The sequence below is a fragment of the Heteronotia binoei genome, chromosome 19 (genome assembly GCF_032191835.1).
Source record: "Heteronotia binoei isolate CCM8104 ecotype False Entrance Well chromosome 19, APGP_CSIRO_Hbin_v1, whole genome shotgun sequence".
Lineage (NCBI taxonomy): Eukaryota > Metazoa > Chordata > Lepidosauria > Squamata > Gekkonidae > Heteronotia > Heteronotia binoei.
Window position 1 is genome coordinate 27,247,430 of NC_083241.1, and position 18,640 is coordinate 27,266,069.

The following is an 18,640-nucleotide window of genomic DNA, read 5'->3' on the forward strand; positions in this document are numbered from 1 at the left end:
ATGTATAGTTATCCTTTTTGTTTGAGATGTTGGCTGTTGCTGTAAATAAAATCTATCTATGATCTACAATGCCACAGAGTCCACCCTCCAAAGCATCCATTTTCTCCAAGATCTCTGTAATGTGGAGATGAGCTGTAACTCCAGGGGATCCCCAGGTCCCACCTGGAGGCTGGCATCCCTAAGTCCCTAGTCTGTGGTAGTTTTCATCCTCTCTCTCTCGCCCCCTTCCTTCCTTATTTAAAAATCTGTTGTTCCCCCACCCCCAACTTAAAAGTGGTCTCTCTTAAATATCTAATTCAACCTTTGTTCTTCTCCCCACTCCGTCCTGGAATGAAAATGGCTGTATTTTCTCAGACATCCCACCAGCTTTGGTTAAGACAGCTTTCAGTGTTGATGAAGGAAATGAAGGCTTCGTTGTTCACTGGCTGAACAATAAAGAGTTCCATTTTACGTCCTGCATCGAGATCTTTATGCAACACCTCCGGCAACTCACTGACGAGCAGACAAGGAAAGAAGAGGAGGAGGTTGAGGAGCTGGATGAGCAGGAAGAGAAAGAGAGGGGCTTGCACATGAAACTTGACCATGGTAAGTAGCGCAGCAGCCATGTTTACCTGAGCAGTGGACTATTCTCTCTCTCAATTCTCTCAACTGTCTCTCAATAGAGAATCTGAGAAAGGGATGGGAGTGGGCTTGGCCATGACTTGTTCTCTGAATGTACGAATTTTACATCTTATTCCAGAGTTGTCTCTCGATAGAGAATCTGAGACAGGGACAGGGACAGGTTCCTCGGAACACGAAGACGGGGAGAGAGAGGGGAGCCCCAAAATCCTTTCTCCAGCCGCCTTGCCTGTTCCGCTTCCCACCGTGCTGCTTGACCGTAAGATAGAAATGCTCTTGAAAGAATGGAACAAGAACCCGGACATGCTGTTCACCATCCACCCTATCGATGGCACCTTTCTAGTGTGGCACGTGAAATATTTGGATGAATACAACCCTGGGATCTTCAGACAAGTTCAGGTACAGGAGTTAGAAAAGTTCAAGTTCATGTTTTAAATTGTGTATTTTAATATGTTTTATCAATGAAAGGTGTTTTTAATTGCATTTAAATATTTATATTTAAGAGCATTGCACTTGGCAGATAAGAACTTTTATTGGTGGTCCCTGAGAGAGATCCGGTTGTCCTCAACCAGATCTAGGGTGTTTTTTACACTGACTCCAACCTGATGGAACTCTCTGCTGAATAACATCTGTGCTCTGTGGGACTTTTTGCACTACCACAGCCTGTTAGGTAGGGACAAAGGTGGAATTCTAGCAGAAGCTCCTTTGCATATTAGGCCACACCTCCCTGATGTAGCCAGTCCTCCAAGAGCTTACAAAAAAGAGCCTTGTAAGCTCTTGGAGGATTAGCTACATCAAGGGTATGTGGCCTAATATGCAAAGAACCTCCTGCTGGAATTCCACCCCTCCTGCTAGAATTCCAGATGTTCCACCAGGTGTTTGGATGAGGGCAGTGATGGTTCCATCTGTCTACTCCCTGCCTCCCGAACCCCACCCCATGCATAGCAGTAAATCCACAAGGCACCGTGTCCAAGAACACCTCTTGAGTCTGTTATAGCAAATACAATAATCTTTATAATAAAGTCACCAAATTCTTAACAAAGTATTCTCCAGTTCTCTCAATACGTAAATCCATTACCCACGGATATGTAAGGCACTGGACCATATAGTTTTAACATCAGAGATAATCCATAATCACAACTGGAAATTTCTAGCATCATCTATTTCGCGGATTGTTGTGCTTTTTACTGTATTTTACTGTTTTCATTATGTATTTATTATATGAATGTATTCCGCTGCTGTGTACCACCTTGTGCCCTGTTTTTACAGGAAAGGTGGTTTAAAAATCCAATTTAATAATAAATAAATGCCCCACCCTTCATTTGTGTGTCAAGATAGGTTTATTCATCAACTACATAGTGTTCCATTTATTACTGAACACCTGAATCCATTTATTTGTTTACTTTATTTACACCCTGCCTTTCTCCAATGGGGACCCAAAATGTCTCACAGCATTCTTTGTTTTATCCTCACACCATCCCAGTGAGGTAGGTCACATTGAATGTGTGAGACCGGCCCAAGGTCACCCAGCAAACTTCCATAGCTGAGTGAGGATTCAAACCCGGGTCTTCCAGATTCTATTCCAGCACTCTAACTACAACGTCATACTGGCTTTCAAAAGCTCAGTAGCTCTGGCTTTTATCAGTTTATGAGTGAAATATGTTTTGATTTAACATGAAGTTAATTGGTAATTGGCTTCTGAGAGGGATTTTTGGTAATTGGCTTATGAGAGGGATTTTTATGTACATTTGGGAGAGGAGACTTGGTACAAATACCAAGCCAGTTTGGTGTAGTGGTTAAGTGCACAGACTCTTACCTGGGAGAACCGAGTTTGATTTCCCACTCCTCCACTTGCAGCTGCTGGAATGGCCTTGGGTCTGCCATAGCTCTCACAGAGTTGTCCTTGAAAGGGCAGCTTCTGTGAGAGCTCTCTTAGTCCCACTCGCCTCACAGGGTGTTTGTTTGTGGGGGGAGAAGATAAAGGAGATAAAGGGGCCAAGAATCCCTGCTACAAATACAAGTTGATGGGGTGTGAACTGGCAGAGACAAACAAGAGAGAGATGTTGGGATTGTGGTAGATAACTCACTGAAAATGTCAAGACAGTGTGCGATTGCAATAAAAAAGGACAACGCCATGCTGGGAATTATTAGGAAGGGAATTGAAAACAAATCAGCCAGTATCATAATGCCCCTGTATAAATCGATGGTGCGGTCTCATTTGGAATACTGTGTACAATTCTGGTCACCACACCTCAAAAAGGATATTATAGCATTGGAAAAAGTCCAGAAAAGGGCAACTAGAATGATTAAAGGGTTGGAACACTTTCCCTATGAAGAAAGGTTAAAACGCTTGGGGCTCTTTAGCTTGGAGAAACATCGACTGCAGGGTGACATGATAGAGGTTTACAAGATAATGCATGGGATGGAGAAAGTAGAGAAAGAAGTACTTTTCTCCCTTTCTCACAATACAAGAACTCGTGGGCATTTGATGAAATTACTGAGCAGTCGGGTTAAAACGGATAAAAGGAAGTACTTCTTCACCCAAAGGGTGATTAACATGTGGAATTCATTGCCACAGGAGGTGGTGGCGGCTACAAACATAGCCAGCTTCAAGAGGGGATTGGATAAAAATATGGGGCAGAGGTCCATCAGTGGCTATTAGCCACAGTGTGTGTGTGTGTGTGTGTATAATTTTTTTTTTTTGGCCACTGTGTGACACAGCGTGTTGGACTGGATGGGCCATTGGCCTGATCCAACATGGCTTCTCTTATGTTCTTATTGTAAGGCACTCTGAGACTAATTCAGAGAGAAGGGTGGGGTATAAATCTCTGGTCTTCTTCCTCACTGTTTATCTTACTATTCTTTCTGGTTCCCCCCCCCCCTCTTTTAAGGTTTCGTTTTCTTCTCAGATCCCTGTTGCATTTCCATCAGGAGATGCGAGCTCCCTTAGTAAAAATATCATGATGTATGCCTGTACTACCTCCGCAAAAGAAATCAGTAATGCCCTGCAACAGAGGAGATCCAGCATCCCCGATGACATGTCGGTATTGAGGCTGAGCAGTCCCCAGGACAATTTGAGCTTAAACATCACCGTTCCCACTGTCATGATGGTTTCCAAACACATTGATGGCTCCCTAAATCAGTGGGCCGTCTCCTTCGCAGACACATCCGCTTTTACGGCAGTGCACACTGTCACTCACAAATTTAGGTATTGCGGACACCGATTTCATCTCAACGACCTGGCCTGCCACTCGGTCCTACCCTTGCTGCTAACATCTTCCCACCACAATGCTCTGCTAACCCCGGATTCCGACCAGCCGTGGGACTCAGATGGCCTCAACAAAATGGTGGATCCTATGAGGCTTCTCAAAGGCTCTTCCAGGCAGCAGCTCCGAAACGCGGCCACTCGGACATTCCACGACCCAAACGCAATCTACAGCGAACTGATTCTGTGGCGGGTAGACCCCATCGGTCCCCTATCGTACACTGGAGGAGTATCAGAGCTGGCTCGTATCAATTCTCTTCATACCTCCGCTTTTTCTAATGTGGCTTGGCTTCCGACTTTGATTCCCAGCTACTGTCTTGGTGAGTGCTTACGGGCTTGTGTGCGAAGCAGATAATGGGGATTTTGGCATGTATATCCAACTGTCCATGAATTAGGAATGGGTACCCTGGACTGTCCCATGTTCCTCTTCTTGCTGCAGCTCTCCCCTCAGAATTTTTTTTCCTAGGAGATAGTGGATGCTCAGGAGTTGTATGTGGGGGGGGGGTCTGCAGTGGGAGGAGGGGAATCAGTGATCACCCCCCTCTCTCTTTCTCTTGCAAAAATGCTGTTCCATCCAGAAGGCTGGATGATAGGATACCCACTTTTGTAAATAATGTTGAGTCAAATTACAAGAACCGCAAGCAGAGTTCATACGAGGGATCTTCATTGCCTTCCCCCCATGTCTTTGCAAACCACTTTCCCCCAAAATGAGTCTTGAAACCTGTTGCTGAGGGCCGTATGACTCTTGGGCACAAAGTGGGATGCAGCGTTGTTCACGAGGGAAATCCTTGGCAATCATGGACCTGTTTTTCCTCCAAGCACAAGGGCCTTTGTCTTTTCTGGAACCAAAAGATCATGCTGCCACTTAACCTGCTCTCTAAAAATACATTCTTCTTGGAGTTTGTTACTGAAGTGCATTAGAAAAACCTTCCTTGTTTTTTTGTTAGGGAGGTAAACAAGAAAGTAAATCTTGCTACTGAAAATTTATTTCTATAGGCAAGCAGCAAAACAGAGAAGGTTTTGTAATACAACAATGGTATACTGCTCTGTGAAATGTTGTGCATACTGTTGTAAAGAGCTCTTGTCTCAGCTTGTTTGTTTTCTCACAAAATTGGTGTAGGACTCTTCAGTGCTTGATGAGGGTAACATTTCTCTCTTGATGCCTCAGAGAACTCTGCTCGTTTTCAAAATTAGGGAGACCCTTCTCTACAAATGCTATTTTCACAGTTGCTGATTCTGGTTTGATTTATGTTTCCATGAAGTTTGAGACTGGAAACTTTGTTCTAGAAGCCAAGTATGATGGTAGAGTTGACCCCTGCCCTGTGAGGAAAGAAGAATTACAGATTTATACCCTGCCCTTCTTCCTGAATCAGAGAGACTTACAATCTCCTATATCTTCTTCTCCTACAACAGACACCCTGTGAGGTGCGTGGGGCTGAGAGGGCTCTCACAGCAGCTGCCCTTTCAAGGACAACCTCTGCTAGAGCTATGGCTGACCCAAGGCCATTCCAGCAGGTGCAAGTGGAGGAGTGGGGAATCAAACTCAGTTCTCCCAGATAAAAGCCTGCACGCTTAACCACTACACCAAACTGGCACTCTAATGCTGAAGAGTTTGGGGCTTCTCAGTTTAGAAAAGAGACAACTGAGTGGGGACACGATAGAGGTTTATAAAATGATGCATAGGGTGGAGAGAGTTGACAAAGAGAAATTTCTCACAAACTACTAGAACTCAAGGGCGTCCAATGAAGCTGAGGGGCAGTAGGTTCAGGACAGACAAAAGAAAATAATTGTCTACACAGAGAATGTTTAAAATGTGGAATTAGCTGCCAGAGGATGGAGTGATGGTTTCAGGAATAAACAACTTTTAAAGGGGATTAGATGAATTCATGGAGGAGAGATCTATCAAAGGCTAGTAGCCATGGTGACTGAGGGGAACCTCCACATTCAGAGGCACTAAACTTCTGAATCCCAGAGCCAGGAGGCAACATCCGGGGAAGGCCTCGGCCTTTATGTTCTGTTGCTGGCCCTCCAGAGGAGCTGGTTGGCGGCTGTGTCAGACAGGATGCTGGGGAGGACAGGGACCTCAGTGGGGTACAGTGCCACAGAGTCCACCCTCTAAAGCAGCCGTTTTTTCCAGGGCCACTGATCTCTGTAGTTTGAAAATGAGCTGTAATTCCAGGGGATCCGCAGGCCCCCCCTGAAGACTGGCATCCCTGTATGATGTTTCCCTGGCGAGGCTGGAACGGGGAGGTTTCCAAGGCTTGGGGGAGATTTTTTTTTTCTAGTCTTATTTTTCAGTCAATCTTTACCTTGTGCCATTTAAGGGAGCTTGGTTAAGTGTGCGGACTCTTATCTGGGAGAACGGGGTTTGATTCCCCATTCTTCTACTTGCAACTGCTGGAATGGCCTTGGGTCAGCCATAGGTCTCATACGAGTTGTCCTTGAAAGGGCAGCTGCTGTACGAGCTCTCTCAGCCCCACCTACCTCACAGGGTGTCTGTTGTTGGGTGGGCGGAAGGTATAGGAGATTGTGAGCCACTCTGAGATTCAGAGTATGGGGCGGTATATAAATCCAATATCATCATCATCTTCTCCTCATCATCATCTATACAGTCTTGCTGATAAAATCTAGGTAGTGCTGATTCATTTGTTTGTCTAACCTTTCAAAAAAAAAAAACATGCTAAGAACTAATCTTATTTCAAACTCAGCTCCAAGATTCTGCAGCAGTAGGAACATCATTTAATTTGTTGCCTGGCGGAACATAATGAAATTACTTAATGCCTTCATGCTCTTCATGGTGATAATTAATAAAGCTTTAAAAATTGCATCGCGTGTCATGCTGACATTTGGCGTGTTGTTAAATTAGGTACCTACTGCAATTCTGCCAGTGCTTGCTTCGTGGCCTCGGATGGCAAAAACCTGCGGTTATACCAAGCTGTGGTGGATGCACGGAAACTTCTGGATGAACTGAGTGACCCTGGGTCCTCCGTAAGTTTTAAATACAGTAAATTCTTGAATAAATCCCACCAAGTTTTGTCCTATGATTCTTCTTTCAATCACAGTGTAATTTATTTATTTTTTTTGTCCTTAAGGTGTAATATGTTTTTGTCTTGAGAGCCAGTTTGGTGTAGTGGTTAAGTGCGCAGACTGTAATCTGGGAGAACCGGGTTTGGTTCCCCACTCCTCCACATACACTGCTGAGTGATCTTGGGTCAGTCACAGTTCTTGAGAGCCGGGAGGGAGGTAAAGGTAGAAAGAAAGCAACTTTTACAGGCCGCTGGCTGGCTTGGTTTGGATAAATGATTTAAAGAGACAGATGCCTTCTTCAAGCCAACCAACAGGGCAGTGGGACTTTGAAAGAAGAAGACTGCAGATTTATACCCTGCCCTTCTCTCTGAATCACAGTCTCAGAGTGGTTTACAATCTCCTCTGTCTTCTTCCTCCACAACAGACACTGTGAGGTGGGTGGGGCTGAGAGGGCTCTCACAGCAGCTGCCCTTTCAAGGACAACCTCTGCCAGAGCTATGGCTGACCCAAGGCCATTCCAGCAAGTGCAAATGGAGGAGTGGCCACAAAATGTGTGTGAAAGAGCCACATGTGGGTCCCGAGCCACAATTTGGCCACCCCTTCTCTAAGCTGTGAAGTTTTGTGAGCAAAAATTTTACTTCATGAGCTACTGGCATTAAAGTTGTGATCGGGCAATTTGGCTAGTGCATAAATCAGTTTGCTCTGGGGCCATCCTGCCTGACAAAAATGTGTGAACCGGAGGCTAAGAAACTGAGCTAGCTCATACGAACTCATCTAGGAGGGAACACTGGTTACAACCTGTGAGCAGCCAGTGCTGTAACAACCAGCCCTGTTCCTACTTCAAGAGGGTGTAGCCTAACTAACAGTGAAGCAGGCTGTCAGCCAAGCAGGTATTGCATCCTTCACTAGAGAATCAGAATTCTAGCTATATCTGAAGAAGTGAGCAGTGACTCAAAAAAGCTTATCCCCTGCCGCAAATTTTGTTAGTCTTTAAGGTGCTGCTGGTGGACTTTAGCTTTCTGCTGCTACAGGCAGTCTCACAAGAGCCAGTTTGGTGTAGTGGTTAAGTGTGTGGACTCTTTTCTGAAAGAACCGGGTTTGATTCCCCACTCCTCCACTTGCAGCTGCTGGAATGGCGTTGGGTCAGCCATAGCTCTCACAAAGCTGTCCTTGAAAGGGCAGCTGCTGTAAGATCTCTCTCAGCCCCACCCACCTCACAGGGTATCTGTCATGGGGGAGGGAGATTTTGTGCCATTCTGAGACTATGATTCAGAGAGAAGGGTGGGGTAGAAATCTGCAGTCTTCTACTACTACTACTGCCTATCTTGATCTGTCAGTAGTCAATGGTGTTTGCTGTTTCTTCTGTGGCTTGCAGTCCATTATTTTCTCAACAAAACCAATGTCCATGGTTTTTGTCTGGCTACAATACTGATTGTACTGTCAAATGAAAGAACTAAGCAAGGGGCCAGCATTTGCCGATAATAGGTAATGTTCTGCAGAGAAAGAGCCCCATGGCGCAGAGTGGTAAGTTGCAGTACTGCAGTCCAAGCTCTGCTCATGACCTGAGTTTGGTCCCAGCGGAAGCTGGGTTCAGGTAGCCGGCTCAAGATTGACTCAGCCTTCCATTCTTCTGAGGTCGGTAAAATGAGTACCCAGCTTGCTGGGGGGAAAGTGTAGATGACTGGGGAAGGCAGTGGCAAACCACCCCCTAAAAAGTCTGCCAAGTAAACGTCATGAAAGCAACATCACCCCAGAGTCGGAAATGACTGGTGCTTGCGCAGGGGACTACCTGTTGTTGTTTGTTTTTTTAATTTTTTTTTTTGCAGAGATCAGGTAATGAGATGGATTTCTTAGGTTGAGAGACATTACAGCAGAGAAGACTGTGTTAAGATCAGACTTGTAAGCAGCAAAGGAGGCTCACAATCAGTTGCATCATTTTAATTTCTAATCATTTACTTTTCTTACTATTTCATGGGATTACCAAGAACTGAAACTGACATGGAACAACCAGCTTTCTGTGCAAATAACTGATGTTCTGCTACCTTCTTCCTTCTTTCTGCTTTAGAAATTAATCGGTGAGGTGTTTAATATTGTGAGTCAGCAGTCAACAGCTCGACCAGGGTGCATTATTGAATTAGATGTCATAACTGACCAGGTAAATAGTGGGTAATTGTTGTAGGGGATCATTTAAGGGGTACCTGCTACTCCCTTATTTAGCAGAGTTCTCTGCCACCATTTTTTAAAAGGAATGTCCTCAGCAATTCAAAAAATAGTGAAACCTTTAAAACCCACTAACAGTAAGCAAAACAACTCAATAAATGTACAATTTTAAAAATGCAGGTTTAATAGTCAAATTACTTTTAAAGCCTTGTGACGTAAGTGCAGGGGTGGAATTCTAGTGTGAGCTCTTTTGCATATTAGGCCACACACCCCTGATGTAGCCAATCCTCCAAGAGTTTACAAGGCTCTTTTTTGTAAGCTCTTGGAGGTTTGGCTACATCAGAGGTGTATGGCCTGATATGCAAAGGAGCTCCTGCTAGAATTCCACCCCTGCGTAAATATATCGTCAAATGATTGTCATCTCTGTGATTTTCAGGGGCAGCCACCAAGAGGGGCTTTCTGTGGGCCAACCAGATATCCATAAGTGTGGAATCTCAGAAAGGGGCTATATTTATGGAGGCCAATTGGTGCCATGACATCACTTCCCGCATCACCTGGAAGTGATGTCACAATACACTAGGAAGTTTCCCCGATTTTGTGGTTTTACCATTGAGTTTTGGGAAATTCCTAAAGTATCATGTCCTCACCCATGCATGGGGTCGCCACAATTCCCCTCCCCATGTTCTGCCCCTAAAATCTTCTGGGAATTGAGAACAGAGGCCTAGCAATGTTATTACCCCATAAGGACAAAGGTTGACTCCCCCAGGGCTGTTTTAGGCCAAAAATGGGCTTCACCACCATCTCCCTCTTGTCCTGATCCAGATTGGGTCTTTAGTCTATGCCCAATCATTGAGTTTTAAAACTCCTTGTTCTGGAATTCCCAGAATCTCTTTTGGTTTTTAGGACTGTGCCTGTTTTCTTTTTAAGAGAGAAGAGTATTTCTACAAGAAAGTCCTTGGCGTGAGAACCATAATAAACTTTTACTAATGAATACTAAATTTGTTTTTTTTTAAATATGCTTTATTTTGTGCTTTATCTAGGAACGTCATGTTTACAATAAACAATTATACTATTCAAGGTTGTTTTGGAATTTTTTAAGGATCTTAGTACCAACATAGCAGGCTAATAATTTTTTAGTTCTGTCTCTCTCTTTTGAAATGTCATAACTTGTATCCTTTCCCATAATTAAACCTTGAAGCAAAAAAAAGAAAGAAAGAAAGGGAGGGAGGGATATGCTATATGCTGAAAATTAGCATTGTTTCATTCCTTCACTGGATAAGATTGTTAATTAGCTGTCTTGTGGCATTTTCCAGTGTGGGTCGAACACACAATTACTTCACGTCTTCCAAGAGGATTTCATTTTGGGATACAAGCCACATAAGGAAGATATCGAGATAAAAGAAACAGAGATATTTTTCCAGCCATCAAAAGGTATAATGAAGTCACTGAAAGCTAACATTGCCCCTCCCATGCAAAGAATGGCTTAGAATGCCTTGAATTCACCAGAGCATTTCTGTGAAAGGATTTCTGCCAGTGGAGCAGGACTTTCTTGTTCACCCACCCTCCAGCTATGTTGCACTGGTGGAAATACTTCTTTTCAAGGGAGAGCATTGTGCTTTGTGGGCAGAAGTCCTCCTGACCACAGAAATTCAAAGTTTTGGTTATGACCTTTAAAGTCAGATTCATGGTTTTGGTTATGACCCTTAAGGCCTTGAGCGGTCTGGAACCAGTGTATCTTTGGGACTGCCTCCTTCACTATGTCCCTGGAAGGGCATTACGTTCAACTGGTCGAAATCTGCTGGTGATCCATGGCCCGAAGAGGTCCAGCTATCCTCAGCAAGGCCCAGAACCTTTTCTGTCCTGACCCCAACTTGGTGGAATGCTCTGCTAGAAGACATCAGGGCCCTGCGTGATCTTCTACAATTCCGCAGAGATGTTCTGCCAAGCCTTTGCATAGACACCAACAGTTGCCATGCTGGCACCTTCTTCTCCCCACCCCCTCTTGGGGGGATCCCACCACCCCTGATGCACTAAACGAGGCACCATCGGGGTTTTGTAATCTGTTTTTAATGTAACTGATTTTATTGATATTAATATCAATACTGTAGAGCCAATTTGGTGTAGTGGTTAAGTGTGCGGACTCTTATCTGGGAGAACCGGGTTTGATTCCCCACTCCTACACATGCAGGCTGCTGGGTGACCCTGGGTCAGCCGTAGCTCCGGCAGAGGTTGTTCTTGAAAGGGCAGCTGCTGTGAGAGCCCACTCCAGCCCCACCCACCTCACAGGGTGTCTGTTGTGGGGGAGGAAGGTAAAAGAGATTGTGAGCCACTCTGAGACTCTTTGGAGTGGAGGGCGGAATGTAAATTCAATGTCTTCTTCTTCTATATGTATTCTATTTTAATGTTGTACATCGCCCAGAGCCTGGCACTAGCTGGGATGGGGCAATTCATCAAGTCATCATCATCATCATAAATGTTCCAGTGAATCCAAACCGCTGTATCATTTATGTGGTGACCATATGAACTTACCATCTTCGGAATCAGACTTATTGCTGTATGCTGGTCAGTATTGCCTTCTCTGACTGTTCTCCAGGGTCTCACGCAGAGGTCTTTTCTATCCCCTACTGTCTGATCCATATCTGGAGACGTTGAGGATTGAACTTGGGACCTTCTGTGGGTTAAGCAGATGCTCCATCCCTGAGCCCATGGCCTCTGTTTCATAAATAACCCATAGATTAAGCATTCTACAACTGTTCAATTCTTGTAGATGCAGTTGTGTCATGAACACTTTTTAAATTACCTGCAAGTTATAAAATGTTAACATGAATCGTTATGTACACATTTTTCTTATTTTTAAGAAAAGAAGGTGTGATCTTTTTGGGTGAGGAGGTTTCTAAAATAACCTCATTAAATCTGAGTATTAAAATGTTAGTTTAATATAATATTTGTTTTATTGAAAAGGTTATCGCCCACCACCCTTCTCTGAGAAGTTCTATCTTGTAGTCATCGAAAAAGATAGCAGTGGCCGCTCAGTCCTTCATATGTGGCATCTACACCTCAGATCTGTGCAGGCGTGTGTAGGTGAGTCAAAATTTCCCAGTAAAACACAGCTTTTTACTGTAACTCTTAAGAAATTTTTTCTTCCAAAGGGTTGTGGCTTCAGACATCCTTTGGGACTCTAATGTTATTCTTTCTGTGGCAGTTTAGTTGTCAAATGGAGGTTAAAATTGATGTTTGGTTCAGTGCTTGTGAAAACTGTTCTCTTGCAAACAGAAACCCTGGCCTTGGCATCTCTGTTCTGGGCCTGTGTTGTAACTCATCCTAAACATTGTGGGTTGGTTCTGACCAGCTTTTATTTATTTATTCTATTGATTTATTTAAAACATTCATTATCCGCCTTTCTCCCATACGGAGATCGGCAATTTACAATATAGGTAAAATACATAAAATAGAATAAATAACCCCCCCCCCCCCAAAAAAATTTTTAAATCACAACTTGGAACCACTAGTCAATCAAATGTGTTCCTAACTAAATCCATTGCCCTCACTGCCTCCTAATGGTCAAAAGCAAGGGGGCCAGGTGGGCCTTCCTGGGGAGGTTGTTCCATAATTGTGGGGCTGCCACTGAAAAGGCCTTCTCGTACCCACCAAACACACTTCTTTGATCGGTGGGACAATCAGGAGGGCCTCTCCCTGTGATCCTGGATAAAAATTTCCACTCAGTCTCGTTTGATACTCTTCTTCACCTCAGCTTCCATCCCGCACGTCTTTATTCCATGCAGGTCTCATGGTTCCTGGAATAGCTTTTTGGTGGTGGGACCTCTTTGCCTGCTTTTTTTCAGTAGAGAAGCTTACAGGACTCAGCCTGCCATTTGGAATTAAGCTCCACAGATAAAAGTGAAGGCGTGTTTCTAGGAAGGGCCTCCAGTGCTGAGCCCTGCTTTTAGCCATCCACAGAAACCCGCTGTGTACTCAGCAAAATCCATCCGTTTTAGTGATGCAACATTTGCATGCAGCAGAGCTTTGTTTATGTGTCTGATCCCAGACTAGAGGTCAGTCGGTCTAGAGGTATTAAAGTTCAGCCTGGGTAAGATTTGTACGCGCTGGACCAGAGCCCAGGGATCGTGAAATCCTGTGTGTCAAAACACCACTGTGTTTTTCAAGGTCAATGGCAGGCACATGTTGATGATGCATTGGGCAGATGGCTGAGATACTGGCCACCCTCCAACACAGAGCTCGACCTGCTTCAGTCCACTAAAACCACCAGGTGCAACTCTGTGGGGTTGTGGCTTTTGTCTTCAGAGGGGTTTCACAAGGCCAGCTGCGCACAGAATACAAACCCAAGGCTTGTCAATCGCGTAATAAAAGGATGGAACTAACACCTTTTAAAAGTTAGCTAAAATACCTGCAAGCCTACTATAAGAATTAGATGGTCCTCAGAACCCAATCATCCTAGATAGTTTTGGGCAGGGGTGGCCCAACTTGCTTAGCATAAGAGCCACACAGAATAAACATCAGATGTTTGTGAGCCTCAAGACATGAACAAATATTACGCACAAATCTTTATCAAAACTCTTAATCCTTTCTTTGCACAGAAAGGTAAAATGCATATGTATGCATTTCACAACATGAACATGCTAGAATGAGACTTTTTATAAAAAGCTGGAAATAACAGTCCCCAGAAGACCAGCATAGGAAATGGGTAGGGAATTATTTTTTTGCTGATCTCCAGGAGACCTCTGTGGTAGAGGAGAAGAGCTTGCAAGCCTGCCTATTTCCCCCTCTTTCCCTGCTTCACACATGAAAAAAATAGTTGCCTACCTATGGGTCAGCACTTGGAGGCTGACTGAGGTCCCAATGCTACACATGCTTACTTGAGAATAAGCCTGCATTAAGTTCTGCCTCAGCCTTCAGGAGCCATGCAATATGTGTGAAAGAGCCACATGTGGCTCCCGAGCCACAGTTTGGCCACCCCTTTAGGACTTGGTCATGGACTTTTGGTGCTGATGAAATAAATTACATTTTGCCCCTGTTTCTGTAGTCCTCTCATCAGATCCCAAAAGGAGATTTAACAGATGGCAATCCACAGAGCGGCTGGGAAGGTAGCCGTAAACAAAGCTGACGTATTAGCTTTTTGCTCATCATACATCTTACGGCAAAACAGAAAATGTGAAATAGATTTGACAGCCTGAGCACCCCAGGAACATTCCCTCTGGTCCCCTGGAATTCCCCTAAATCTGCCAGGCTTGTTCCAGAAACCTGGTTATGTCCTTGAAAACATGGTTTACTGATTTGGATGTCAAAATGAGCCAGAGTTTGTCTCAGAGGTGAACAAATAGCTCACTGTGCTTAAGGGAAAGTGGATCACCTAAGTGAGCCTTTCAGTCAGGGATCCCCAACTTTTTTGAGCCTACCAGCAATGCTGTAGTTCAGGTGTGGCCTGTAGCTCTCCAGATATTTTTTTTGCCTACAACTCCCATCAGCCCCAGCCAGCATGGCCAATGGCTGGGGCTGATGGGAGTTGTAGGCAAAAAACATCTGGAGAGCTACTGTTGGCCACCCCTGCTGTAGTTCAAACACAAGGTGTGGCCACAAAATGGCTGCCACAATATGGCTTCTGCAGGAAGTATAGCCAGCCGTACAATGGCAGCAGCAGTTTGCCCTCAATCACAGTGAAGACCTTTGTGTTGTGGTGGCAGCTGCTGCCAAAGCAACTTAAAAAATTATCTGCAAAGCCAGTCAGATCTCCAGTGACCAATCAGAAGCCTTGCTGGGCAAAAGCTTCCCACTTTCTAAAAACACTTGGATGGCAGGAAAGGTGTTGGCTGGTACCATAGCACTCACAGGCGCCATGCTGGGGACCCCGGTTTAAGAGCCTTCTGGGTTTATTACATTACACTGTAGTTTGGAGTTACACAGGGCTTTTTGTGTAGCAGGAAGAACTTTACATATTAGGCCACACACCCCTGATATAGCCAATCCTCCTAGAGCTTACAGTAGGCCCTGTACTAAGAGCCCTGTAAGATCTTGGAGGATTGGCTACATCAGGGGTGTGTGGCCTAATATGCAAAGGAGTTCCTGCAACAAAAAAAGTGTTACAGTTGAACCTAGCCTTAATGTCCATTAAGTAAAAGATACCTGCAAAAGAGATCAGCTCATTTCTAAGAACTTGGGTGGTTTTTTTTTTTCCCCAGCCTGTGTTTTGTTATCTTAAAGGGGTTTTAATCTGTGTGTTTTTTAAAATCTGCTGTGATTATTTATCATGGTACTGACTATGCATTATGCTTTTTTAAAAGCAACATCTATGGAAGGTAATTCATTTGAAAACCAGCTGACTGTCCCTGGTCAAAAGACGGTGGAGTCATCCCCAGACACGTCCCCTGGTGCCACCCCAATGCCGCGTTCCTCATCCGTTGCGAATCTTCAGACAGCCAGTAAACTTATTCTGAGCTCCTGCCTCGTGTACAGTTACCCGCTGGATCTTCCTGCTGGCATAGAAGTTATAAGAGCAACTCCTTCTGCAGGTACCCAAGCGCGACAAATGGGCTGTATGGTATTTAACTCATGTCTTTGACAGCTTGCTCATGTGTGCTCTGTAATTCCGGGAATGTTCCCAGTTCGTGCACTAACTAGACACAGATCTTCTTGTGCTTTCTAACCATACCACAGCTGCTCCGACATGATTCTCACATTTGTGTAGTCACAGTTGGTTTGGTGAAAGTTAATAGTTAATTCCTGGACTGGAATTCTTGTTTATCTGATGCCACGAAAGAGTCACAAACTTCTTCTGATTTTGGGTGGCTTGTAACTAAACAGCTGGTTTTGTTGCCAACAAGAATGGTTTTCCGGCTGGGAAAACACTGTAAATCAGAAGTGAATTACAGTGCAATCCTATTCTCTGTGTGTGTGCTAACTGTCCTCAAGTGACTTCTCAGTTATGGCCACCCTAAAAGCTAATGACCTTCGAAATATCCTATTGTTAACAGCCTCGCTTAGGTCTTGCAAACAGAATTGGTGCCTAAAGCCATTGATCTGAGAGCCAAGTGGGCAGCCATGTTGGTCTGAAGCAGTAGAACAAAGTTAGAGTCCAGTGGCACCTGGACTCTACATCCCTGATGTAGCCAATCCTCCTGGAGCTTACAGTAGGCCCTGTACTATGAGCTCTGTAAGCTCTTGGAGGATTGGCTATATCCGGGGGTGGAATTCTAGCAGGACCTCCTTTGCATATTAGGCCACACACCCCTGATGTAGCCAATCCTCCTGGAGCTTATAGTAGGCTCTGTACAAAGAGCTTACAAGGCTCTTTTTTTTGTAAGCTCTTGGAGGATTGGCTACATCAGGGGTGCGTGGCCTAGTATGCAAAGGAGCTCCTGCTAGATTTCCACCCCTGGCTATATCAGGGGTGTGTGGCCTAATATGCAGAGGAGTTCCTGCTACAAAAGATCCCTGCTCCTTGCTTTCAGGGCTGCATTTGTTTCAATGTTCATCTTTCCCATCACTAATCCTAAACTGTCATGTGATTAACTTAGGGCACCTGAGCTCTTCGTCCATCTACCCCGTCTGTCTCGCCCCTTATTTGCTGGTGACTTCCTGTTCTGATAATAAAGTGCGGTTCTGGAGGTGTTCCATAGAGACAGTGGCGAGCAGCAAAAATGGTACAAAGGAGACCTACCACTGGAAGAAGTGGCCATTAATGAATGACGAAAGAGATGAGGACAGCAGCACAGTGTCAGTCGTGGGAAGGCCGGTTGCGGTCAGCTGTTCCTACACGGGGCGCTTAGCTGTGGCGTACAAGCAACCCATCCAGCATAACGGGTTTCTTTCCAAAGAGTTTTCTATGCACGTTTGTATTTTTGAATGTGAGTCAACTGGAGGATCCGAGTGGGTGTTGGAGCAGACAATTCACCTGGATGATTTGGTGAAAATGGGGAGCGTCCTGGACTCGAGAGTCAGCGTGGACAGTAATTTATTTGTGTACAGTAAATCAGATGTGTTCTTGAACAAGGACAGGTACCTCATGCCGAATATCAAGCATCTGGTCCATTTGGACTGGGTTTCGAAGGAAGATGGCTCACACATCCTTACGGTTGGGGTGGGTGCCAACATTTTCATGTACGGGCGTCTTTCGGGAATCGTGACAGAACAAACCAGCAGCAAGGATGGTGTGGCTGTCATTACTTTACCACTAGGTGGTAGCATAAAGCAAGGTATCAAATCTAAATGGGTACTGCTGAGATCAATTGACCTGGTCTCCTCTGTGGATGGTACCCCTTCCTTGCCTGTCTCTCTGTCTTGGGTAAGAGATGGAATTCTGGTCGTTGGGATGGATTGTGAAATGCACGTCTACGCGCAGTGGAAACATGCCGCGAAATCAGGAGACGGGGGAAACAATGCCTTTGTGGTCGAAGATTCGCCCATGCTGGATCTGACGAAAACAAGCCTGCTTGCAAAGAAGGCCAGTATAATCGACGGGGCTGGAATTGTGGACGATGTCTTTGGTACCCCCACTGTGATTCAAGACGGTGGCCTGTTTGAAGCCGCTCACGTCCTTTCCCCTACTCTCCCTCAGTATCACCCAACCCAACTGTTAGAACTGATGGATTTGGGCAAAGTTCGCCGAGCAAAAGCCATTCTTTCGCATTTAGTGAAATGCATTGCCGGGGAAGTTGCAATTGTTAAAGATCCGGAGGCAGGAGATGGTGGTTCCAAGCGGCATCTGTCCCGTACCATTAGCGTCAGCGGCAGCACTGCTAAAGATGCCATCACCACTGGGAAAGACGGCACACGGGACTACACCGAGATAGATTCTATTCCGCCTCTGCCCTTATACGCGCTCCTCTCAGCAGACCAGGATTCCACGTATAAAACCGAGGAAATCACCAAAGGACCACAAGTCTCAGAAGATCGTGTAAAAAGGAAAGCAGAGGACCAGTACTCAGACCTTTTCCAGGTTCAGCAAGTCACAACTGATGACTTCATCGACTTTGAGCCAGAAAAGAGAGAGAATAGATCCAAAGTCATTAACCTCTCTCAGTACGGGCCAACTTACTTTGGCCGAGAACACGCCAGTGTCCTTTCAAGCCATCTAATGCACTCCAGTTTGCCAGGACTCACCCGACTGGAACAAATGTTCTTGGTCGCCTTGGCAGACACCGTGGCCACGACGAGCACTGAACTTGACGAAAACAGGGAGAAGCATTACTCAGGTAAATGGCTGGCTGAATTTCTTGTTAAGAATTCCATTCATTTGAACAAATAAAAGCAGAATTAAATCTGAAGTAATTATGTACAAATGCAAGCTTGGCAGATTATCCCTTCCAATGCAATGTTCTTTTCTTTTTAATAATCTGAGATTTTCATCCAGGCAGATTTGATTTCTGCCCAAAAAAAATTCCATATGGCGGTAAGGGATTTGACAGGCAGCGTTTCAGAGGAGCTGAGATGAGTCAAAGAAAAATCTTAACGAGAAACGCCACTTCATACCATTTATTAAGACCAACCAAAGTGAGGCATCTTGTTAGTTCCCTCTGCGTGTTTTTCTGCACACCTGCACCTGCTCATCTATATATG

The 18,640-nt window shown here is 44.9% G+C and overlaps 1 protein-coding gene across 8 annotated transcripts in view; it reads left to right on the forward strand.

Annotated features, from left to right (window-relative positions):
• The window catches only part of DMXL2 (Dmx like 2), a 129,821-nt gene that overhangs the window by 57,063 nt on the left and 54,118 nt on the right, over nucleotides 1-18,640 (forward strand). For all 8 annotated transcript variants that reach the window (XM_060260326.1, XM_060260331.1, XM_060260328.1 and 5 more), the window contains exons 10-18: nucleotides 355-585; nucleotides 740-1,017; nucleotides 3,510-4,203; nucleotides 6,750-6,871; nucleotides 8,976-9,065; nucleotides 10,384-10,501; nucleotides 12,032-12,151; nucleotides 15,367-15,594; nucleotides 16,600-18,276. In XM_060260326.1, coding sequence (XP_060116309.1) covers nucleotides 355-585; nucleotides 740-1,017; nucleotides 3,510-4,203; nucleotides 6,750-6,871; nucleotides 8,976-9,065; nucleotides 10,384-10,501; nucleotides 12,032-12,151; nucleotides 15,367-15,594; nucleotides 16,600-18,276 — 3,558 coding nt within the window. The remainder of the gene's footprint in view (nucleotides 1-354; nucleotides 586-739; nucleotides 1,018-3,509; nucleotides 4,204-6,749; nucleotides 6,872-8,975; nucleotides 9,066-10,383; nucleotides 10,502-12,031; nucleotides 12,152-15,366; nucleotides 15,595-16,599; nucleotides 18,277-18,640) is intronic.